The 25,170-nt window shown below is 39.5% G+C and overlaps 1 protein-coding gene across 4 annotated transcripts in view; it reads left to right on the forward strand.

Moving 5' to 3' along the window:
- The window catches only part of DGKH (diacylglycerol kinase eta), a 209,834-nt gene that overhangs the window by 143,408 nt on the left and 41,256 nt on the right, over positions 1-25,170 (forward strand). For all 4 annotated transcript variants that reach the window (XM_056109884.1, XM_056109887.1, XM_056109885.1 and 1 more), the window contains 4 exons: positions 5,248-5,333; positions 12,137-12,236; positions 21,922-22,192; positions 23,763-23,885. In XM_056109884.1, coding sequence (XP_055965859.1) covers positions 5,248-5,333; positions 12,137-12,236; positions 21,922-22,192; positions 23,763-23,885 — 580 coding nt within the window. The remainder of the gene's footprint in view (positions 1-5,247; positions 5,334-12,136; positions 12,237-21,921; positions 22,193-23,762; positions 23,886-25,170) is intronic.

Genomic DNA, 25,170 nt, shown 5'->3' on the forward strand with positions numbered 1-25,170 from the left:
TCTGCCGAGCGGGCGAGATACTCTCGGTCGGTAGCTTGCTGGGCTCTCCTAGAGGGGCGGGCTGGAGCGATAGCACAGTGGTAGGGCGTTTGCCTTGCACGCAGCCAACATGGCCGACCCGAGTTCGATTCCTCCGCCCCTCTCGGAGAGCCCGGCAAGCTGCCGAGAGTATCTCGCCCGCATGGCAGAGCCTGGCAAGCTCCCCGTGATGTATTCGATATGCCAGACACAGTAGCAACAAAGTCTCTAATGGAGACGTTACTGGGCCCGCTCGAGCAAATCGATGAACAATGGGAGGACCTTTTACCTTTTTACCTTTATCTACTTTATAGATACTTGTGTCTCAGTATATAAAGAAAGATTTTTTTTTTAAGTGCAGGCAGAATCACTTAAACATGAAGTTCAACTGTAATGATAAGGGAAACTTTTTTTCTGGAGCATGAGTATTTTGAGCAAACCTCCAGTTTTTGTGTTTTTTAATTAAAATGTTCTCTGCCAAAGGGATAGAATACTAAAAGATTATAGACTAAAGGAGTATCTAGCTTTTCTCACAAGTTACTGTGTTTTATAATTTTGCCTTAAAGATTACAGTAAAACTAAGTTAAAAAATAAGTAAAACTAAGATAATTTTCCAACTGGTTCTTTAAGTAAATATTTACTTTGAGGGCCAGAGCAATAGTACATTGGGTAGGGTGCTCGCATTGCATGTGGCGACCCAGTTGCAATTTCCGGCAATTTGATGGTTCCCTGAGCACCTCCTGAAGTAATTTCTGAGTGCAAAGCTGGAGTAACTCCAGAGAGCATTGCTAAGTGGGTGACCCAAATGTGTGTGTGTGTGTGTGTGTGTGTGTGTGTGTGTTCATTTTGAGGTACTGGAGAGATAATACAGTGAGCAGGGCACTTTCCTTGCACGCAGCAGATCCAATTAGATCTTTGGTATCCCATGTGGTCTTCTGAGCACCACCAGGAATAATTTGTGAGTGCAGAGCCAGGATTAAGTCTAGAGCATCATCATGTACGGGCCCCCTTTCTCCTCAAATTGAAGAATTTTTAAAATTTCTTTATACATGATTGTGAAATTACTATGTTTTCTCATTTTTTCCTTTTATAGGCTATATTTGGTTATTGAGACAAATGTTGTGAAGTTTCTAGCTATCCTAATAACTTACTAACATTTTGCTGGCATTGTACATTTCAGAGCTTAAGGAATTGTGACAATTTTATTAATTTACCATGGCGATTATTAAATATTTAAGTTTACGATTGTAATTTATAAACATGGTAAAAGTTGTGATGCCTTTGCTTCCTTTTAGCAACAATGATTTTATTATTTAATATTTATTATAGAACATTTCTTGTGTATATTTCATGGAAAAATTCCCATGCCATTATGTTCTCCTGTCTTTTAACCTTTTTGCAAACAAGTAACAATCTCTGTGGCATCAGTCTTGTTCCTAGCTCAGATCTCAGTTTAGTAATCACTGTTGAGCCATTGTCCCTTATCTCCAAAATCCTGGAACTGTATTTCATAATGGAATTTTACTTTCCATTATCAGAGTGTAAAGACCAGGTAACATGTATTATTCACTCACCATTACATTGTTGCCAGCCATCTGTAGCGATTGACACAAAATAGATAGGTAATAAAAGATTTTATTAATCTGAAAAACCAGACTCTTTCAAACCCTGAGAATCTTGGCATCAGACCTCTCTGATCTTGTCTTGGGCGCCAGATTTCTACTGATTTCCAGTTGGATTAGTTGCCATTCAGAGGGAGGAGATCTACTCTGACAACTTTCTGTATCATATGCCAGTCAACAGATACTTATTAATATTGAGGTTGTCAAGGCGATGGGCAACTTTCTGAAACCACATGAGAGAATTCTGAAATCTCCCAAATAAACTTCTTCTTCTTCTTAGTTTATTTTTAAGTTCATTCTTCCATAATAATAAAAAAAATCCTTATTTTCCTTTAATTCTGCTTTCCAGCTTCTTGAGAATCATATGCCAAAAAGTGACTTTATTCTTTCACAGTCAGTTCCTACCAGTACCTGGGGTTGGAAGTTAAAATTACCCCTTGTTTCAATCAGCTTTGAAGAATGATTCTCAGTCTATTTGCAGGGAACCTCAGGGCATCACAGGCTGCTGCTCAGGAGATATTTTTAAGTTTCAAAGGAAATGTAATTCCTACCATCCATTGGGCACTGCACAAACTACTAGCTTGAGGCGGTTCATAGTTTGATCATTAGGTTATACTCTATTCTTTTTGATCATATAATATCTTTGTGAAGATGTATTTACAGAGATTGCTGTGATTAAAAGCAAACATCACACATAGGTCAGTGGAATAGAAATGAGGGTATTACTCTTGGATCTGATATCAAGGTGTGAGATGTTATGCAGTGGCCTTGGGCATGCAACCAGTTACTTAAGAAAGAAGCAAGATAGTGATTTTATTTTTAATTTATATGTTTTTTTAAAGGGTTATTAAGTTGTTAGGACCTAAATACTTATGAAATGGGTTGGATTTAACTACTGTAAATATGTTTTTTAGGAATGATGCCAAAATAATTAAGCGATTAAAGATGCTGTAACCCAGAAATTTTGAAAATCTCTGGTCTGGTGGGGTTAGACATGGAGTGATCAACAGTGTTAAAGGTAATTACAGGTTGCAGAGAGGGATCTTAGACTTTGTGGCTGAGTGTTTTCCACCTAAACTTTTTTTTTTTAATAGTGCAGGAGAGAAATAGGAATTAGCCATTTTGTGGATTCGAAAGGGTTTGACTAAGGGACTGTAGAATTATAACCATTGCTTGGACAAGGAGAGCTCAGATTATGGAGAACCTTGAGAGTTATGGAAGGCCTGTTTTGTCACCTGAAGAATTTCAATGCTGTCTGAAGTAGAAGGGATCTACTCAGACATGTTAAGCAGGGGCATGGCATAATTAGTTTCATGTTTTTGGGTGGAGTGGTGGACAACTGTGGCCTGCCTGTGAAATCAGAAAGAAATTTGGGCTGTTTAGGTCCTTGTACAGTGGCAAATTAGGATACAATCCTTTTGGAAAGATGCTTGCCACTGAGGCTTTATTAGGAGGGGATAGGTTATGAAACATCATTTATGTCTGAGTGAATGGTGCCGATTGCTAAAAGCAAAGACAGAATCTCTGAATCGGGCAGAAGAGTGTAGTAGGCCACCTTGAACAGAGCAAGTAGTTAATAATGAAGGAGTTTTTGTGTGTGTGTGTGGGGGGGGGGCATTGCTTGGTTGTGCTCAGGACCTTCTACCCACTTGAGGTTGCTCCTGGTGGTACTTGTGGGTTCATGCAGTACCAGGGTTTTAACTCAGGCTGCGTGCAAAGCATGTGTTCCAGCTCTTTGTGCCAGCTCCCTGATCCAGGAATATGTGTTTATGACCTATATGTCGTATAAATGTTTTTGAGGCTAATGTTTGGTGAAAGATGCCTATGTTGTTAAAGAGTTTGTACATTTTACACAATCAGGAAGTTGGGTCCTTTTGAAAGAAGGTTAATTTTGGGGTCAAATAGAAGGGGCGTGTAGGACTCAGCAGTTTAATTGCTAGGAAATATTTATGTATATAACCCTATGGTAATACATTCAGCATTTTAGGAAATCTTATAATGTACATGCAGAAAAGCACATCTTTCAGAAACACTCAGCAGGGTAAGCATCTTCAGCATGAGCATCAGATCACAGGGCAACATTATCAGTATCCCGGGCGCCTCCCTCAAGATTTCTCTTATTCTAGTATTGGGGAGATTGTGTGCCATAGAGGCAGGGTGAGGACTGCGATGTGTATGTATGTGTGTGTGTGCGGGGGGTGATACTTGAGACATTAGTGGTGAAAAATGTGCACTGGTGGAGGGATGGGTGTTCCATCATTGTATGGCTGAATCTCAAACATGAAAGCTTTGTAACTCTTATCTCACAGTCATACAACAAAATAAAAAAATGTGGAGTTCATGCCCAATTCAGTCATCTTAATCAATGGCTGAACAAATAGCAGTATTCCTACATTATTAAAAAAATATTTCTCTCATTCATTGTTCTTCTCATCTTCCACCCCTGCAACCATTCTCATGACCCTTCTGTTTTTTTTAACAGCATAAATAAATGATAATCTCTTTTTGTGCTTTATACAATAGGATCACCCCTTTTTGTTTTTAAGTTTTCCACTCCACCTTCTTCTGAGATTTGTCTAGACAGTAACTTAGTTGTAAGTAACGTACTATTACTCTGTAGTAGTCTCTTGCACCAAGGCACCACAGTTAATTCTCCAGTGTCCTGCTGAACAGATGTCACTGGGAACATCCTAGTACTTTTGTAAATGCCCATCTGTACTTTGTTTGGATATATATGTCACAGTTGAATTGTTGGTAGCAATACAAAATAAATTATTTAAGATCTGCCTTAGGAGCAGACATGGGTGGTGGTGGGAAAATTCAAAATAATGGCGATGAGAAGGTGTAATGATGGTGGGATTGGTATTGGAATATTGAATGTAATTATTGTGAAAAACTTTGTAAAAATAAAATTAAAAATATATTATCAAAGAAATGTAAAAAATGTTGAATTTATGCTAATTCTGTGGTATTATTTGTGGTTTCATCTTCAGTGAATACTGCCCATTCATTTTCTAGAGTGTTTGTACTTTTTTTTTTTTTAACGAGCAGTTCAGTGTTGGTGAGTCCAGTTGCTCCACACCTTGGGACATTACAAGATTTGGCATTGTCCACTTGCTTTTGTTTCACTGGAGCTGTTCTAGGGTAGCTCAGAAGTATGTCAGTTGCTCATTTTGCTGGGTATTTGCCTGATATGTTCATGGACCTTTTCTACATATTTCTTTTAAAATTTCTAGTCTTTTAAAAATTTTTAGTAGGTCATCTGGCTTTCTTTAAACTGATGTTTAGGAGTTCTTTTTATATTCAGCTATTTATGACTTTCTAAAAAATAATAAATTTTATAATCTATTTTTAATTTTAAAGAATATACAAATTTTATAATTATTTTAATAAATCTTAATCTATTTTTAATTTTAAAATGTATGCAGATGAAAGTATTTTCATTAGAAACTATTTTAATTGACTATCTGTTTTGTGTATGACTTTTTTTAATACATTGTATTATAACCTTTACCTATGTCACATGTATGACCCTTTTTTGAAGCTGGGATAGCTGAATTGTTTAAATGTCAGTGATAGTAAGTGCAGATTTGTTCTTTTGTTTCAGACGACGATTTATGAAGACTCTGTAGCAGCTCATCTTACAAAAATCATCAATTCTGATGAACATGCAGTGGTCTTATCATCAGCCAAGTGAGTTGTGGAGTTGAAGTCATGAAATAGTTCAAATAGTTCTATGGTGATACTGAAAGGAAACCTTGTTCTTATCATGTATGGGTTTCATTGTGATCTTTTAAAAGTTTATGAAGTGGCTTATAATATTAGACATACTAAATTTGAGTTTTTTTTTAAATTCACTATAACGACTTACTTTACAGTGGAATATATTACTAAGAAAATATATTTTTGATGATTCATTTGAAATGTTTTTTATCAAAAAGGTACAATAAGTGGAGTTTAATAAAAGTTTTGATTTAATGAAGTATTTATGATTATAATTTAGAAGATATTTGGTTATAATTATTTTTAATATTATTTTCTAGAAATTGTTTACATCAGAAAAAAGGAAGTAATGTTGATTTTTTAAAATATCATTTCTCGGCATGGTTAATTTTTATAATTTACTATAATTCAGAGTTATCAGATTTTAGTACAGTACTCAGACAGAATCAAAATTACTTGATCTTAGTATCCCAGATGGTGTCTGACGGGAGCTTAGAATTGACTTTTGGAATATTTATTTTCTATTGAAGTCAGGAGAAATGGGAAGTCGACTAGAGAAAGAAGGGTGAGACTAACTGAAAATTTCAACTAATGATGAACAGTAATCAGGGCTTAAGTTATACCAGTGATATGGGTAAGTTGTGCAGACATATACCCAAAACACAGACTCAACAAATCTGAAACCATGAGCTCTAAGCTGCAGCCTCTGAAATTTTGTAATGTGCCTGTCAAGTTGACAGGTGGGGATGGGGTGGGGGTTGGGCTGGGGAGGGAATCCGGGAACTCTGGTGGAGGGAAATTTACATTGATGGTGGGACTGCTGTTGAAGTATTGTATGCCTAAAACTCAACTATATGAAAATTCTAACTAATAGGCAGATTAGTTCTTTAGGAGTCTAGCTTAGAGTAATATAACTTGCGTAACTTACAGAGTAAGAGATAGTACGATGGGTTAGGTCCTTGCCTAGCAAGCTACTGTCCTGGGTTTGATCTGCGGCTCCCCAGATGGTTCCCTGAGTCCTGCCAAGAGTGAATCCTAAGTAACACCGGATGTTGACCCCAAACCAACAACAACAGCAACAACAAATATATGTATAATTGTTATGGGGTCAGAGAGACAGGATTGAGTTTAAGGGACTTGCCTTGCATGCAGCCAACCCCAGTAGAATCTCTGGTACCACATATTGCCCCCTACATTCTGCCAGGAGTGATCTGACAATCCCATCATCTTCAGTCTGTCAGCATTTCATCATTTACTGCTTATTTTCTTTTTTCCCCTTTTTATCTGTTTACTTTGGTTTAGTTTGGGTGTATCACAATGTGGCAATCAGGACTTACTTCTGACTATGTGCTTCGGATCAGTTTTGGTGGGGCATGGGGAGCCAGGTATAGTGCTGGGTGTCCACTTGGGGTTGGCTGCATGTAAGGCAAGCATCTTTCCCCTGTATTCTCTCACCAGTTTACTCTACTGCATTTTAAAAAAAATTACAGAATCTCTAAATAAACCTCAGCAATTGCACTCTGCTTTCCGTATGTATATTTTGTTAGAAGCATACTAATACCAGTGTTTCAACATATTTATTACTCAATTTATATTCCACTTCCCCCAATTATTAATGGCGTTATTTAAAAAAATCACTTGGTTCAAATAAAAATCTTAAGATGGTACACATATTGAATTTGAATGATATGTCTGTTTAAAATTGGTATTAGTTCTAGGTGCTTAAAATGTACTATTAAGTCATAAAAGATGCACAATAAAATACCAGATTTATATGGTTACAACTTAGTGATTAAGTAGTAGACACACACACAGAGTCTTATACACATTCATGTAACTTCAACCTATAAAATAATTCCTTTTGTCAATGCCAGTTGCTTATTAAATGGCATACTACTAAGGCAGAATATTTTAACCCTTTTGTTCACATTTATATTTGCTTCATAAAATAGTAATTCCCACTTACCTTAACTGTTTTTGAACATTTTAAAGCGTTGAAAGGATTATAAACAAGTTAACTAATACAGTTTATATAGGTTAACTGAATAATGACAACATTTCTTTGACTTTGTGGCTTTGAATATTTGCTGTGCTAACATGAGTTGTCTTCTGGAAATTGAAAGCACTGGTTAACAAATCTATATGTCATTTATCAGTAGAAATGAAAACCAGTATTACTATATAAAGGCAATTTTTCTGTAGACAGAACATCAGAAAATTGGATCATTGGTAGAAAAAAATCAGTAAGATTGGACCAATGTTATTGAACCCAAGAATTGTAGCACTATAGCACTGTCCTACCGTTGTTCATCGATTTGCTCAAGTGGGCATCAGTAACGTTTCCATTGTGAGACTTTTTACCGTTTTTGGCATATTGAATACATCACAGCTAGCTTGCCAGGCTTTGCCGTGCAGGTGAGATACTTTTGGTAGCTTGCCAGGCTCTCCGAGAGAGGCGGAGGAATTGAACCCAGGTTGGCCCAGGTTGGCTGCGTGCAAGGCAAGCACCTTACCCGCTGTGCTATCGCTTCAACCCAACCCAAGAATTAATCAATTAATAAAATTTTTAGTTTTGGACCACACCCAGTGTTACTAAGGGCTTACTCCTAGTTCTGTGCTTAGTAATCCCTTCTGGCAGAGCACTGGGGAAGGGATCATATATGGTGCCAAGGACTGAGCCTGGGTCAGCCATGTGTGAGGCAAGTGTCCAAGGTGTTCTGTCTCTAGGTCTTCTGTCTGGTCCCAGATTTTAGATGTGGTTTCTAATTTAAGTGATAATTTTGGCGAATCCCCCTCAATGAATAAACTCATGGATAGGTAGGGGATTTTATAGATTATACATTGATACTTTAAATCCCCTTTATTGTCTAGTTGGAATTTCTTAGAACAAATGAAAAATGTATTTTTCAGGTTCTTGAAGAAGAATCATCAACCATGTTAAATTTGTCAGCTTCCCCTGAATATTTGGTGCATATGGTCCACTGAGTATTCAGCTTCAAAGGATAAGAACAAAATTAAACAAAATGACAAGAACAAAATTAAACAAAATGCTGCAAATATCTTAACAAGATTTTGTTAACACTAATTACAGTATATGTAATTAGGGGTTTGAATTACTTTTAGCATTATGGGGGGGGGGGGGAAACCTGTGTTCCATCTTCAGTCACCAGATTTTTGCATGTTTCCTGGAAACCGTTATTAAAGTATGAAACATTCTGTTGGAGACTTATCTTCCATGTACTGTAATGAATACATTTAAAAATGGTTTGTCTCCAATTTCTAAGTTGTCAGTTACTGTGACTCTGAAGACATGCTACATTTTTTCTTTTTTCTTTTATTCTTTTTGGGTCACACCTGGTGATGTACAGGGGTTACTCCTGGATTTGCACTCAAGAATTACTCCTGGCTGTGCTCGGGATACCATATGGGATGCTAGGAATTGAGTCCAGGTTGGCCGCGTGCAAGGCAAACTCCCTACTTGTTGTACTATTGCTCCAGCCTCACATGCTACATTTAAATGTATTTATTTCTATTTTTAAAACTATCTTCAATTTAGAAGATAATTAAAAAGCTAATTCAGGGGCCGGAGTGATAGCACATCGGGTAGGGCATTTGCCTTACACATGGCCGACCCGAGTTCGATCCCCGGCATCCCATACATCCCATATGGTCCCCCAAGCACCACAAGGAGTAATTTCTGAGTGCAAAGCCAGGAGTAACCCCTGAGCATTGCTGGGTGTGACCCAAAAAGCAAAAAAAAGAAAAAAGAAAGCTAATTCATCCTTCCAGAATGCAAATATCCTATATCTTTTGGAATATATGGGACTTTACAAATGCTTTGCACAGTGCATGTGGCAAGCCTCTTTTAACATGTATTATCCATCAGCCTCCTTTTGCCTCAGCAACATGGCACACCTGAGGACTGGTACCTCTGCTCTGCTACCTACTCTCCCCTCTCATTCTTCCATGGATGAACAGTATGCTGGCTTCCCTGGGAGTCAGTAATACATCAGCAGAGGTAGCTATGATAATGGTTGATGTGTGCAGGTCTACAAATTGAAATGAAAATTAAATAAGACTTTTGATGGCAAGAAAACCCTCTATTTCATACTTATATAAAGATGAAGAACTGTATCTCCTCTAGAAGTAGATGTATTAAAGAATTTCTCAGTAACACCGAGGAGAAATTTCTGATATTTTAAGGAAGCCATTAAAATAGTAAAACTCATGAATAAGGACAAAAAACATGCCTGTATTTCTGATCTGGATTTTCTGTGTAAACAATTAAAACCAATTTATAAGACACCTGGTCATGAACATAGTGTAGTATATAACAGATGCTGATTTATTGGGCTGTACCTTTGAAACCTACATGATTTTACAAACCAGTATTATTCCAATTTAAGAAAAGGAAGAAAAACTACCTAAAATACTTGAAGGTTAAAAAGTAGTACCTTTTTCCAGGTGAAATCTAGAAATGATTACAATTTGAAAAACAAACAAAAAAATTGTTAGAAGCAAAAAATTTCTCTTATTTTGGGGGCTGGAGTGATAGTACAACAGGTAGATAGTACAACAGGTTGCATGTGCCTGACCTTGGTTCGATCTTCGGCATCCCCTATGGTACCCCGAACACTGCCAGGGTTAATTCCTGAGTGCAGAGCCAAGAGTAATCCCTTAGCATCACCAGGTATGACCCAAAAACCAAAAAAAAAAAAAAGAAAAAAGAATTTCTATTATTTGGGGATTGGGAGGGCAAACCCAGCAGTGCTCAGGGCTTATACTTCTGGTTCTATATTCAGGAATTATATTGGAGACCATATGGGGTGCTGGGGATCAAACCCGTTGGCCATGTGCAAGACAATCGCCCTATCCACTGTACCATCGTTTTGGCCACAGTAATTTGTTTTTAAGATGATAAATGTGAAGATTGGAAAGGTACATGTATGTGGGTGCTTATTTGTGGCTGTGTGTTGGGAGTGCATGTGTGGTGAGTGGTGTATTCTGGATCAGTTGAATGACTTGATTTCATAATACTTAGCTATCTGGAAATTTTACTGTTACATCCCTCATATAATAAATGAAATTGCAAATGTAATGGAAAGAATTTGCTGCAGGAACCTGGTTCTTTTGTCCCAAATTCCTCAATCAATTTCAATACTTAAAAGTGAGCATAATTATTTTGAAATAAACGGATTCTGTATCTTGATCATTATATGCCCTTGCTACAACAGTCTTGCTCTTGGTTATTGCTTTGAGGTTGTTTGGGCAGGGAGGGCTTCCAGGTATGCTCAGTGCTGTGCTACTCAGCAGCTGGGACCATAGGATTCGAGCGCAGGGGTCACCCTCACCAGTGACCCCTACTGGGCTTGGAAGCGTCTGATCAATGTCAGGTCTCAAACTTGGTCCCTGTGTTTGCAAGGCACTTGCCCTTCATTGCTGATCACCCCCAGGCCCTTGCCCATTGTTTATAATCATTCAACAGCCCCAAAGATTTTTTAAAGAACAGGTTTTTTTTTTTAGTTTCAGATTATTTTTTTCTTTCTTCCTCATCCTCTAAGAGTCATATATTGCTAATGAGTACTGAGAAAGCCTAAATTAAATTAGTCTCGTGTGTTACTGCATTGGGGATCTTAAGGAAAAAACTGGATTCATTTATAGGGAACAACCCTATTTATGTCACTGAATGGTTCATAGCATAATGCAACACTTCTTTTCTCTATGAGCAGGGTAAACATATGCAGGTGGCAGATAATAGCATGATGTCTTCACTCTGTCGGGTACTGTAGGGACACCACACGTGACGTGTTGGTCCTTGCAGGTTCTGTTGTTGTGAACATAGATGAGGTGCAGGTGATGGCAATTTTTTTTCAAATGGTAGCTACACAAATCCTTTTAAAGATACAATTCAAGAAATGTATATCTTCACTTTGTCACTGTCACTGTCACTGTCCTCCCATTGTTCATCGATTTGCTCGAGCGGGCCCAGTAACGTCTCCATTGGAGACTTTGTTGTTACTGTGTTTGGCATATCGAATACGTCACGGGGAGCTTGCCAGGCTCTGCCGTGCGGGCGAGATACTCTCGGTAGCTTGCCGGGCTCTCCGAGAGAGGCGTAGGAATCGAACTCGGTTTGGCCATGTTGGCTGCGTGCAAGGCAAATGCCCTATGGTTGTGCTATGGCTCCAGCCCATCTTCACTTTAAAGTTGATTTTATTTAAATGATATAGACTAGGATTGTTAAGCCATGGGTCCACAGCATAGAATAGTTGACAGCCACTGGTGTCTCCCACCCACTCCCCACTGCTCCCCTCAGTTGTGAGATCTGATGCAGGGCAGTGCAGGCCTGCAGGTGAGAGGTTGGAGGACACTGACATAGAGCAAGCTTCTTCATTTGCTCATGGGTCACTTGGCGTGTCTTTAATTTATTAGGACTTGAATCTAAGTTACACAGCAGGTAGAGACATAGACTTAGATGTAAGTGATCTTGGTTTGATGACAGTTTGCATAATTGTGCTTTTTAGTTTTGGCTTTTGGCCACACCGTGATAGTCAGAGATTACTCCTGACTCGGCACTGAGAAATTACTCCTGGCGGTGCTGAGGGGTCCATAGGGATGCTGGGGGTTGAACCTGGTTCTGCTTCATGCAAGGCCAGCACCCTACTAGCTGTACTATCTCTCTGGCCCCATAATTGTGCTTAGTTTAAAATGTATTTATAAAGGAATGCAAATCAATTAAGTTTACTGAATTGCACAATTTTTCTTCTTCCAAGGATACTGTGTGACACCATAAAGGACTTTGTGGCCAAGGTAGAGAAGTCACATGAGAAAACATTGGAAAACGCCGTTGTCGCAGAAGCCGTGGCCAGTAAAGTAAGAGGGATGATCTGGGGTATCAAAGTTTGTTTCCCACCCCCCCACTGATCAACATAAGACTGAACTGTATTTGTAAGTAATGGTTTTTCTGCCAACATATCTTCAATCAAAGGGAGGATTACTTTTGATGACATTGGGCACGTTCATGATGGTATGACCATAGATGAAAAATTACTTTTGAGTACGATGTGGTATGAAGATTCAGAAAATTATACTTTACAGTTATCTTTTAATGTAGTTAATGCATATCGTATTTATAACATATAATATAGCTTAGTAATATTTTAATAATGTAGTTGTCCATTGGACTGGAGCACTAGCACAGTGAGTAGAGCATTTGCCTTGCACGCAACTGACCTGGGTTCTATTCCTTCATTCCTCTCGGAGAGCCTGGCAAGCTACTGAGAGTATCCTGCCCGCACGGCAGAGCCTGGCAAGATACCCGTGGCATATTTGATATGCCAAAAACAGTAACAACAAGTCTCACAATGGAGACGTTACTGGTGCCTGCTTGAGCAAATCAATGAACAATGGGACGACACTACTACAGTGCAGTAGTTGTCCATTAATTCTGTATTATAGTAGGAAGACTGCATTATCCTAAAAGAGAGTCATGAAATGAACTTTGTAATTCATATCCTTTTGTTTGTGGACTGACCTATCAGAGAAGGGCAGTCCGTGTCTTGGGACCATGGCAGAGGAGCTACTTTCCATTTCTAGGCACACTTTGGACTTTCATTCCCTTCTGGCCTTCCTTGTTGGGTTGACTAGAAGGAAGAACTCAACTATGACCCTTGTCCCCAGTCAGGTTTCTCTTTCTTTCCTTGCCTTTTTTACTTAAACACTTTTTCCCTTCATGAGCTTTCTAAAATAATAGTTTACAGAATCTTAGAAGCTTCTGTCTTTGCTTTCATATTCTCATATTTCATATTTCATATTCTTTCATATATTTTGTACAAATGGCAGGACATTCGTACAAAAGGCTTGGCTAGAGCTCTGGAACCTGCAAAGGGTGGATCATCCCCCCCACCCCCCACTACCACCAAACCTTGCTATCTTCAAGGTTGAATGAAAGGAAGAAAAAATCCAAAGGAACCTCTGTGCTTTTAGGCTCTTTCTATTGTTTTTCTATTTTGGGGAGAGCTGCAGAAAATAGAAACTCTCTAGCTTACACTATTTTCTTGTAATTGTTTCTACTGTAGCTTTGGCTTGGCATGTCATCAAAGACAGATAAGTGGAGGAAGAAATGACTGGAAATTGTGTGTAGATAAAAGGCTGATTAGGCAGTTGCAACAGCAACTCCAGTCTTAATATTTCTGTGGTCCCAGTAATTTAGGAAAAGCTGAAAGAAGCCAGTAAAGGTGCCTGTTTTTCTTTCTGCTTCTGTCCTTTTCTTCTTTACCCTGGTGCATTTTTCTTTCTTTTTTTTTTTTAATTTCCTTTGAGTGAATAGTCCTCTGGGCACTGTTCATGCCTTATAAACCAAAGCTCTGCTTTACAAAGGAAGACAGTAGCTTCACCCTGAGTTTATGATGCTCAAAAGATTATCATAAGCTGATTATTTTTTTAAAGAAGCTTATGTGGAGCTGGAGAGACAACGTAGCAGGTTAGGCACATATATTGCAAATGACAACCTCGGCTTCAGCCTCCAGCACTACCTATGGTCTCTGAGCACCAACAGGAGTGATTCTGAGCACAGGAGTAAGTCCTGAGCACTGCCAGATGTGGCCCCAGACCAAAAATAAATAACCAAAATTTAAAAGGTTGTACAACATTTTGTGTTACGTGTAGTGTATTTTGTATAATGTATAAATGTTTGTGACTTACAAATATTTTCTCTTGAGAAGAAAATAGGTCGACAAAAATTATAAGGACTCTTACTCATAAAATGAAGCTGGAATGATTCTGGAAGTATAAATCAATGCATTTACATAAAAAGCATACCATTTAAATTGCAAAATTTTCACTCTATTATCTTTCAGAAGCAAAATTTATAATTAATAGCCAACTCACAGTGAATAAGGTAAAAGGTAAAGGCCCTCCCGTTGTTCATCGATTTGCTCGAGCGGGCCCAGTAATGTCTCCATTGGAGACTTTGTTGTTACTGTGTTTGGCATATCGAATACATCACGGGGAGCTTGCCAGGCTCTGCCGTGCGGGAGAGATACTCTCGGTAGCTTGCCGGGCTCTCCGAGAGGGGCAGAGGAATCGAACTCGGGTCGGCCATGTTGGCTGTGTGCAAGGCAGACGCCCTAACGCTGTGCTATCACTCCAGCCCATTAGTTTACATTATTATGGAATTTCAGGGATTTTGCTTTATTCCTCTCTATGTGTGCCATTCTTATGGCATCTACCACCAAAGTTCCAATACAAAAGATCTCTCTGCTCCTTCCTCCCACCCTCTTGTCCTTTTCCTCTGGTAATCACCATTCTGTTGTTCGTCGATTGCCTCGAGCAGGCACCAGTAATGTCTCCTTCGTCCTAGCCCTGAGATTTTAAAGTGCCATATTCAACAATCTTTCAGGGTTAGGAGAATGAGACCCATCATTGTTAGTGGTATTTGGCATATTGCGTACGCCATGGGGAGTTTGCCAGACTGCCGTGTGGGCAGGTTACATTTGGTAGCTTGCCAGGTTATCCAAAAGCAAGAATGAGATAATAAGATGTGGTGTGGCTGCAAATGCGGCCATGCTCTTCTAGGAGCTGGGTTTTGTAGTCTCTGGTTCTTGGCCATTGATGGGATTACACGGCGCCAGGGGGTAATTTGGTGGGTGTGACCCCTGCCTACTGGAAGATGGAGGATCTGGGTAGAGGATGTTTAGCCCCGATCCGAGCAGGCTGGGAGATCTCAGCCCCAGGACCCGCATGCCTTTTTTGTTTTGTTTTGTTTTGTTTTAACCGGGTTGGGAGTCATACCCAGCAGTGCTCAGGTGTTACTCCTGGCAGGGTTTGAGAAACTCCGTGCAGTGCTCGACAAGTGTAAGGCAAAGGCCCAAGCCTTTGCACTATCTCTCCAACCACACGTCCCCTTTTTATTTTATTTATTTATTTATTTTGCTTTTTGGTCACACCTCGTGATGCACAGGGGCTACTCCTGGCTCTGAGCTCAGGAATTACCCCTGGCGGTGCTCAGGGGACCATATGGGATGCTGGGAATTGAACCCGGGTCAGCCGTGTGCAAGGCAAATGCCCTACCCGCTGTGCTATTGCTCCAGCTCCCCCGCATGCCTTTATTCCTCTGCCGGTACCTTCATGTGTGTGGAGAGTGGTCTCAGCATGGTTGTGGCTGGTGCTGGAGGCCTTTGGCTGCCGGAGCTCTGCTCAGGGCGGGGAGGGAAACTCAATCTGGCCCCCTCCAAGGGGCCCTGGCAAGGACAGCCAGGCGCGGGGGCAGGAGACTCTGTGCTGTTCTCTTTCGGGAGCTGGGTTTTGTAGTCTCAGGGACTTGGCTGCTGATGGGATTACACGGTGCCAGGGGTCAGTTGGTGAGTGTGACCTCTGACTACTAGAAGATGGAGGATCTAAGTGGAGGATGCTCAACCCCGATCCAAGCAGGCTTGGAGATCTTAGCCCTGGGACCCACATGCCTTTGTTCCTCTGCCAGTACCTTCATGCGTGTGGAGAGTGGTCTCAGCATGGTTGTGGCTGATTCTGAAGGTCATCAGCTGCTGGAATCACCATAAGTTTTGTCTAGTTAGTTTTGCTTCTTGTCAGTTTGGGTGTGCTAGTAATTCATATTTCATTATTGGTGAGATAATCTGATAATTCTTAGTTATTATTTTGCTTAGCATAATTATTTCAAACTTTTCCCCCAAAGGGCACAATTTCGCCTTTGAAAGGCCAGAGTAGTATACATAACATATTCTTTGTGCAGTTATCTCTGGATGAACATTTTAGTTATTTCCATGGTTTTGCTATTATGAATGATGCTGCAGTAAAGAGAGGGATGAAACTATTCTGTTGAACTGGTTTTCTTATCACTTGGATAAAATCCTACCGGTGGTAGTGCCGAATCATAAGAAATGTCTTTAAAAAAAAAATTGAAAGGACTATCCATACTACAGAGGACACATCAATTTACATACCAGCCAATAGTGTACCAAAGTTTTCTTATTTCCACATCCTCATCAACAATAGTATTCAGTCTCCTGAATATAGCCCATTCTCAGTTGTGTGAGGTGATATCTCACTGTAATTTGCTTTGCATTTCCCTCATATACTCAGGATATTGAGCATTTTTTCCATGTATTGGTGGAACATCTGTGTGTCTTGTTGTGAGAACTATTTGAAGTTTTTGTCTAGTTTGTGCGTGGGTTGCTTTTCTTTTAATTGTTGACATGTATGAGCTCTTTATTTTGACTAGTAACCCCCTTTCAGATGTCTGGTGTAAACATTTTTCTCTCAGTTGCTAAGTTGCTTTTTAATTCTTGAAATTTCTTTTGCTATGTAGAAGCTTTCAAATTTGTTGTAATTCTATTTAATTTCTACCTTTGTTTTCACATCCATTTGAATTGAATTTTCAAATACATTTTTGATGATGAGGCCCTGGAGTATATTATCTATAGTTTTGCCTATGTTTTTGTGGTTTTGACCCTAATATCTAAGTCTTTTATTCATTATGAGATAACTTTTAAAAATGATATTAAATAGTGATCAAGTTTCTTTCTTTCTTTCGTTCCTCTTTCTTTCTCTCTTTTTTTTTGCATGTGGAAGTTCAATTTTCCTAACATTTGTTGAAGAACCTGACTTTTTCCTGTTATATGCATTTGTCTCCTTTATTAGAGATTGGGTATCTCTATACATGTGGATTTTATTCCAAGATTTGTCCTTCTGGTTTGTTTATTTGTTTGTTTGTGATTCCAAACTATTTAAATTCCTATTGCTTTGAAATATAATTTAAAGTCAGGGAGTGCAGTGACTACATTTTTCTTTTCTTATTTCCAGAAAAGGTTTTTTTCCTAGTTTAGTCTTTGCTGGTTTAACGACTGTTCTGTTTCCTTGAACAATTGCATTAATACATTTTGAGATGGAGGTCTCCCAACAGTGCTCCGGGAGTCCAATGTCCACTCTTGACACTATGTGACCAATCGTCTCAGTGCCTGGACCCAATGATACAGTGCTGCTGAGGCTTAGCAGTGCCAGAACACCAGGGCCTTCTCTGTTGTGCTAGTGGCAGCACTTGCATCCTTTCTTAAATTTACTTCCAGGTTATTTCGTCTTTTTTGATGCAACTGTAAATTAATTATTTTTCAAAACCTTTTTTAAAGAAACTTTCTTCCAATTCATTATTTGCCTATAAATACAGCAGAGTTATTTGTATTAATTTCATATCCTGTCACCTTAATAAACCCATTGATTTTCTAGGATTTATTTGGTGTGGAGTTTTCAGGGTTTTCCATTAATATTATTATCCACAAATAGGAATAATTTTACTTCTTTTCCAATTTGATTTTTGTATTTATTTTTTATTGAGTCACTGTGGGATAGAGATATTACAAAGCTGTCCGTGGTTGGGTTTGGTAGGGCGTTTGCCTTGCATGCAGCCAACATGGCCGACCCGAGTTCGATTCCTCCACCTCTCTCCGAGAACCCAGCGAGCTACCGAGAGTATCTCGCCCACACGGCAGAGCCTGGCAAGCTATCTGTGATATATTCGATATGCCAGACACCGTAACAACAAAGTCTCCAATGGAGATGTTACTGGGCCCGCTCGAGCAAATCGATGAACAACGGGAGGACAGTGACAGACAGTGACTGTTCAAACACCCATTCCCCCATCAGTGTGCATTTCCCAGCACCAATATCCCCACTTTGCCCCTCCTAATCCCTGCCCCCACCACTTTTCTTCTTTGTCTCTTTCTCTCTCTTTTTTATGCATTATAGTTTGCAATACAGGTACTAAGTGGTCATCATGTATTTTCAGGAAGTTTACTATTTTAATGGGGAAGGTACAGCTGGAGTCGCCTTTTTAACTAGGTGGCTGCTTTGGGGTGTGGATGTGACTGCCGAGGCTTCCAGAAGTACAGGGAGGCGACGGGGAGATAGCCCATCCCAACTCCTAGAAAGCCTAGAGATTCCAGTCACAAAACCTGCATACCCAAATTTTCAGCAGGTTGATTTCTCGGTGAGTTTCTATCTCAAGACAGAGTCCAGACCAGGGGCATGACAGCAATTTTGGATTGTGGGAGCATGTGGCTTTGGGGGCTGTGTATGGGTGGGACTGGGCTAACCCACCCTACTTCTGAATGTACCTCAGATTATTCATCCATGAGTGGGTCTGGGATTTGCTTTTTTTTTTAATCTTTTTTTGAGATTTATTTATGAATCTCTGGAGCAAGGCTGATAAATGAGATTTCTGTGGTGGAGCCAGAGGCAGTTTGTGGGCATGGCTCCTGCATACCTAAATTTTGGCTGTTTAATATCTTAGACAATTTGGTCTCAAGGGACACCAGAGGCACAGCGGCAACATTGGGGCCTCAGGAAGGTGGAGGACACTGTCAGGCTGCTGGCCATCTCACCACGCAGGATTGGGTTGACCTGCTGCTGGTGCTGCGCCCTCCAGGCCCCAGTGGCTATGGGCAGCAGTGACCCACCTGGGACCAGGGCCAGTGTCAGGGTGGCTACTGTATGCAGCTCGGGCGCTCAGGGCATCTATCACTACCAGTCCAGGAGAACCTGACCAGTGGGTTCACACCCTGGTCCTCAGGTCTGGTCTCTGGCCACTTAGCGCTCAGGGAGATTTTCTTTCATAATATGCCATGGGAGGCGCTGACAGCCAGGGCTGGTCCTGTGGACAGTGGTGGTCAGGGTACCCTGCAGACAGTCACTGGGCCTGCCTGAGTCACCGAGGCCACCTGAGCCGACCCCTCGTGGTGGGAACGCGGGACTCGCCCTCAGCTCCTCTACCTATGCTAAGCTCTGTGCATTCACACAAAATTCTGCTGCATCTGCAGCCTGTGGTTGTAGCTACTTCTGTTTTGGGCCAGTGGCTGTACTGCCACTGTCATCACCACAACCGCTCTGGGCTGGTGTCTGTGTAGTTGGTGCCAGGTTGGCTTTGCTTGGAGGTACTCTTTTTTAGAGAGAATATTTGCATTCATTCATGGAGAAACTTTATGACTCTCCTGGATTCTTTCTATGAGAGAGAGAGAGAAAGAGAGAGAGAGAGAGAGAGAGAGAGAGAATATCAAATGAGAGAGAATGCGTATCTAATTGCTCTTATTTCTTATCAATAAGACTTCCAAAACTATGTTGAAAGAAGTGGTGAAGATGCTCTTGAATCCTGGTCTCACTCCCAGGTTTTTAGGGAAAAGCTTTAATTTTTTCCACCCTTAAGCATGATTCCAACTGTGAGTTTTTCATTGATGGTCTTCCTTCTGAAGTATGTTTATTCTCTTCCCAACTTATGGAGTGTTTTTATCCTAAATTAATTCTGTTGACCCTTCCCAAATGCTTCTTTCAGCATCTATTGGTATGATCATGATTATCTATCTTTTTCTTTGTTTATGTGGTATACTAAATTGATTTGTATATGTTATGCCTCTTTTTCCAGTCCTGGGATGAATCTTACTTGGTCAGGATCATTAAATTTTTTGATACAATGTTGAACTTGATTTGAAATAAAGTTTGAAGTAAAAAAAATTTTTTTTTTTCAGGAAATCTGCATTTGTGTTCATTAGGATACTGATCTAATATTTTTGTATATGCCATTCTTTTCTGGTCTGAGTGGGTCAAAGTGATGCTGTTTTCAGAGGCTATTTGGAATTGCTCCTTCTTTATTTATATTTTGAAAGAGTTTGAGCAGGATCAATATTAGTTCTTCCAAAATTTATAGAATTTACTAACGAAGTCTCCTCACCCTCAGATTTTGTTCTCGGAGAGATTTTTGATTGCTGTTTCCATTTCTGTACTTGCAATGCATCTGTTCAAGCTAAATTTCTGTTTTAGTCTTAGAGGGTTGTATTTAATCTTAGAAAGTTGTATAATTCAGAAAAATTGTTCATTTTTTTTCTAGTTTGTCTGCATATAGATGTTTGGGTAGTAACATCACCTTTTTAAAAAATTTTTATTAGTGAGACACCATGAGGAACAGTTGTAGACTTACAAATTTTCGTGCTTGGGTTTCAGTTATACAATGATCAAATACCCATCCCTCCACCAGTATCCATTTCCCACCACCATGATCCCAGTATCCCTCCCACTCCCATCCCACCCTGCCTCTGTGGCAGGGCATTCCCTTTTGTTCTCTCTCTCTTATTGGGTGTTGTGGTTTGCAAAAGAGGCAATGGGTGACAATCATGTTTGGTCTATGGTCTACTTTCAGCATGCTTCTCCCATCCTGGCAGGATCCTCTCAACACCCTTTCTTTGATGCTCCCTTCTCTATCTGAGCTCCCTTTCCCCCTAGCATGTGTGGCTGGCCTATAGTCAAAGTGACATCTGCACTTGTTTGTTCATTGCAGCACTCTTTACAATAGCCAGAATCTGGAAAAAACCTGAGTGCCCAGAACAGATGACTGGTTAAAGAAACTTTGGTACATCTACACAATGGAGTACTATGCATCTAATAGAAAAGATGAAATCATGAAATTTACATACAAGTGGTACTATATGAAAAGTATCATGTTAAGCGAAATGACTCAGAAAGAAAGGGATAGACATAGAAAGATTGCATTCATCTGGGGAACATAAAATAACAAAATAGGAGACTAACACCCAACAGTAACATTACCTTTTATATTTATGCATTATCAGTTGTAAGTTTGCCCCTTTAATTTGTTTTCTAGTTTGGTTCTTCCCCCCTTTTTTCTTGGTAAGTCTAATGCAGGAATTACAAATTTTAATGATCCTTTCAGAATACCAGACTTTAGTTTCGTTGATTTTTATGTCATCTTTCTGCATCTGTTTCATTTGTTTCTACTCTGATCTTTATTATGTTTCTCCTGCTGAATTTCAGTTCTTTCCACTCCTTCCACTCCTCTTTTCTTGTGTTTCAGATATAAGGAAGATTGTTTATTTGGTATTTTTTCTTTATTGATGTTGGTCTACATTGCAGTGAACTTCCCTCTATACTGCTTTTGTTGCATCCTATAGGTGCTGATAGTTTATCTCTTGTTTTCTATTGTTTGCCAGATAATTTTTTTCCTCTTGGATTTCTTCATTGACCCAAAGTTATTCAGAAGCATGTTGTTTGGGTTCTACCTATTTTAGGATTTTTTTTTCCATTTTCTTTCTGATGTTCTAGTCTCATATCATTGTGACTAGAAAAAAATAACTTGATGTGTTTTCGATCTTCACTTATTTATTGAGACTTCTTTTGCATCCCAACATATTTTCTGTACTTCAGAATGTTCAGTGTAGGGCTGAAGAGACAGTACCATGGGTAGAGTGCTTGCTTTGCATGCAGCTGACCCAGGTTCAATTCCAAGCACCCCTTATGGTCCCCTGATCTCTGCCAGACATGATCTCTGAGCGCAGAGTCAGGAATAAGTTCTGAGCACTGCCATGTGTAAACCAGTACCCCCCCAACCCCTTCTGACCCCCCACCCCCACTCCCGTTTTTAAAAAAAAGATGTTCACAGGACACTTGGAAAGAACACTGTATATACATTTACTTGGAGATGAAAACTATAAATTATATCTTCATTAAATGGACATTCATCACTGCATTTTTGTTTTCTTAGTGTTCCATCCTAAATGAGAAGCTTGAACAACTGCTCCAGTCTTTACACACAGATCTCCAGGCAGCCCCAGTTCCTGGCACCAACACTGTCATCGTAGAAGAAGAGCCTGTGGAATCTTCAAGTGAAGATTCCTTGTGTGAAAGCAAGGAGCAGCTCGTAGATGATGCTGGAAAACCATCCTCCCAGAAACTGGTCAAACCAAAGGAAATCATGCTGCGAGCAAACAGTTTAAAGAAAGCAGTGAGGCAAGTCATTGAAGAAGTCGGAAAAGGTACACATCAGCCAATTGGCTTTTGAAGAAGTTAGCAATGTTAATATGAGACAGTGGAGCTCCTGGTGGTCAGACTAGACATGTGTAAAATTTTTTGAAGACAAAATAGAGGAAGAGAAAGTCATTTAGCAGTATGTGTGCTGTGCCCTACTGACTATTGTTATTTTGTAGCCCAAGCCCTCAGCATCAGAAATTTATAGCAAACTGTATCTTAATGTTTTTATCATAACGTAAAGATTCTAGTCTCAAATTTGAGAGTAAAATAAAAGATAATTATTTATATGATATTCAAAACCCCTTTGCAGATTATAACTCTTAATTAGACTTGTATTTCATTCTCTAGAATTCTTACATGCATATATATTTTTTTGTTTGTTTTTGTTTTTAACTTCTTTTAAATTTTTAATAGTGAGACATCATGAGGTACAGTTGCAGACTTACACATTTTTGTGCTTGGGTTTCAATTATACAACGATCAAATACCCATCCCTCCACCAGTGCCCATTTCCCACCACCACGGATCCCAGTATCCCTCCCACCCCCCATCCTCCCCATCCCACCCTGCCTCCGTGGCAGGGCATTCCCTTTTGTTCTCTCTCTCTTACAAGGTGTTGTGGTTTGCAAAAGAGGCAATGGGTGACAATCATGTTTGGTCTATAGTCTACTTTCAGCATGCTTCTCCCATCCTGATAGGGTCCTCCCAACACCCTTTATTTGGTGCTCCCTTCTCTATCTGAGCTCCCTTTTCCCCTAGCATGTGTGGTTGGCCTCCAAGCCATGGGGTAAAGTACATGGTACTAATCTCGGCCATTCTTGGGTGTTAGTCTCCTATTTTGTTACTTTATGTTCCCCAGATGAAACACCCATATATTTTTTAATGACAATATCACTTTATCACTGTCGTCCCGTTGTTTATTGATTTACTCAAGCGGGTGCCAGTAATGTCTCTATTCGTCCCAGTCCTGAGATTTTAGCAGCCTCTCCTTACTCGTCTTTCCCAAAGCTGCCATACTGGAGGCTCTTTTGGGGTCAGGGGAATGAGGCCCATTATTGTTACTGTTTTTGGCATATCAAATACGCCACAGGTTGCTTGCCAGGCTCTGCTGTGCGAGAAGAAAATACTGCATTGCTCTCTTTTGGGAGATTTGTTTTATAATCTCATCTGCGGCCAAGATCCAGAGACTATAGAACAAAGCTCCTGGAAGAGAGCGATTCAGTATTTCCTTAATGACAGTATACTTTTGACAATTTCATTTAGAGATTTTGACTATATTGGGAATTGCACCTGGGTCCTCACACATTTGAGGCATATGTTTTACTGCCGAGTCACATCCCTGGTTTATTTAGTATTATAATCTTTTATTTATTTATTTTTGCTTTTTTTGGGTCACACCTGGCGATGCACAGGGGTTACTCCTGGCTCTGCACTCAAGTGCATGCCTGATCATTACTGTTCATTTGTGAGCATGAAACTTTCTCTTTTTCTAATTTTCCTCATTTAAGCATATGTTAAAATGTTACATGTTTTATTTTTACTTGTCCAATAACATTTGTTTTTTTTTTATAAAAGTGGTAGATGACCAGACAGTCCACACCAGTGAACCAATTATTTCATCATTTGAATATGATAGTGCAGAAACAGATGAATCTAAGAACGACGCTAAAGATGATGATGCAAAAGAAGCATTAGCTGGTAAGAAAATTAAAAAAAAAATTTGGGGAGAGAAAGAAAGTGTAATTTTGCTTTGAGTTTTTGAAAAAGTGTATTAGTTTGAAATAAATTGATTTCACCTTTTATTTTATTTATTTTTTGATATGCAACTTTTGATTTTGTTTTGAGGAGATCCCACACCAGGCTCTGCTCAGGGATAATTCCTGGCTCTGCACTCAGGTGCACCAGGATCACTGTGCTGCTTTGAAAAGCTGTGCTGTACTATCTCTCTGCGTCCTTTTTGTTCTGTTTTGTTTTTTGTTGGTAGAGGAGGGGGCATTTAGGCCACACCTGGTAGTACTCAGGGCTTCCTCCTGGCTCTGCACTCAGGAATTACTTCTGGCAGTGCTGAGGAAACTATATTAGGTGCTAGGGATCGAACCTAGTTCAGCCACATGCAAGACAAGTGCCTTTCCTGCTGTACTATTGCTGTGGTCTCTAAATTGATTGTATTTTTTAACAAGCTTTTCTGAAACTCGTTGTAAGATGCTAAAGTAAAAAGGTAGCACTATTTAGATTATTGTTAAGGACTCTTATTACCCTCTGATATAATATAGAGATTACAATAATAAACTAGGAATTATGATACCAAACAAGATTTAAAACCTTAATATTTTTTAATATAGAATAGAAAGATTTTAATTTACGAGTCCACAGAGTTCTTTGAGACTAATATGAAAGCTGAAAGCTCCACCGTGCATAAAATTTGACATTTAAATGATTCTACAGACCCTTGAATGAAATTGACCATCTCATATGACTGGTAAATCTTATGCTGAATCAAGTTTTTAAAGACATAGGGCTTCAGCCATTTCTTTACTGAAAAAATTTTTGCCAAGAAATTTATATGTAAAGTTCCTTGAAGAATTTCTCTACCTTTTCATTTGTGTTGGGAATGAATTTATACATCTAATACTTTACATAGTATGAGAAAAAATAATTTTCTAGATAAAAGCAGACGATACTTAGGCATGGCACAGAGATCAGCTATGTATTAGATAAGTGCCTGCCCCAGTATACTGTCTATCCAGCTATCTTAATTTTATTTCATCTGAAATTTGATAAGCAAGACTTGCATATTCCTCTCTGTTCAAATGTTGATCCAAACCGGATTAGCTGTGGTAATCTTACACAGCCTATCATTTGATGACTCTTGCTAAGATAATAACTCTTTTTGAACAGTTGTTTTTTAAGCACTCATTGTAAATGGTTTCCCAACAAGCTAACATCTCACCATACTCTATATGTCCTCTTGAACTTGAGACTT

The sequence above is a fragment of the Sorex fumeus genome, unplaced genomic scaffold, assembly GCF_029834395.1.
Source record: "Sorex fumeus unplaced genomic scaffold, SorFum_2.1 ptg000008l, whole genome shotgun sequence".
Taxonomy (NCBI): domain Eukaryota; kingdom Metazoa; phylum Chordata; class Mammalia; order Eulipotyphla; family Soricidae; genus Sorex; species Sorex fumeus.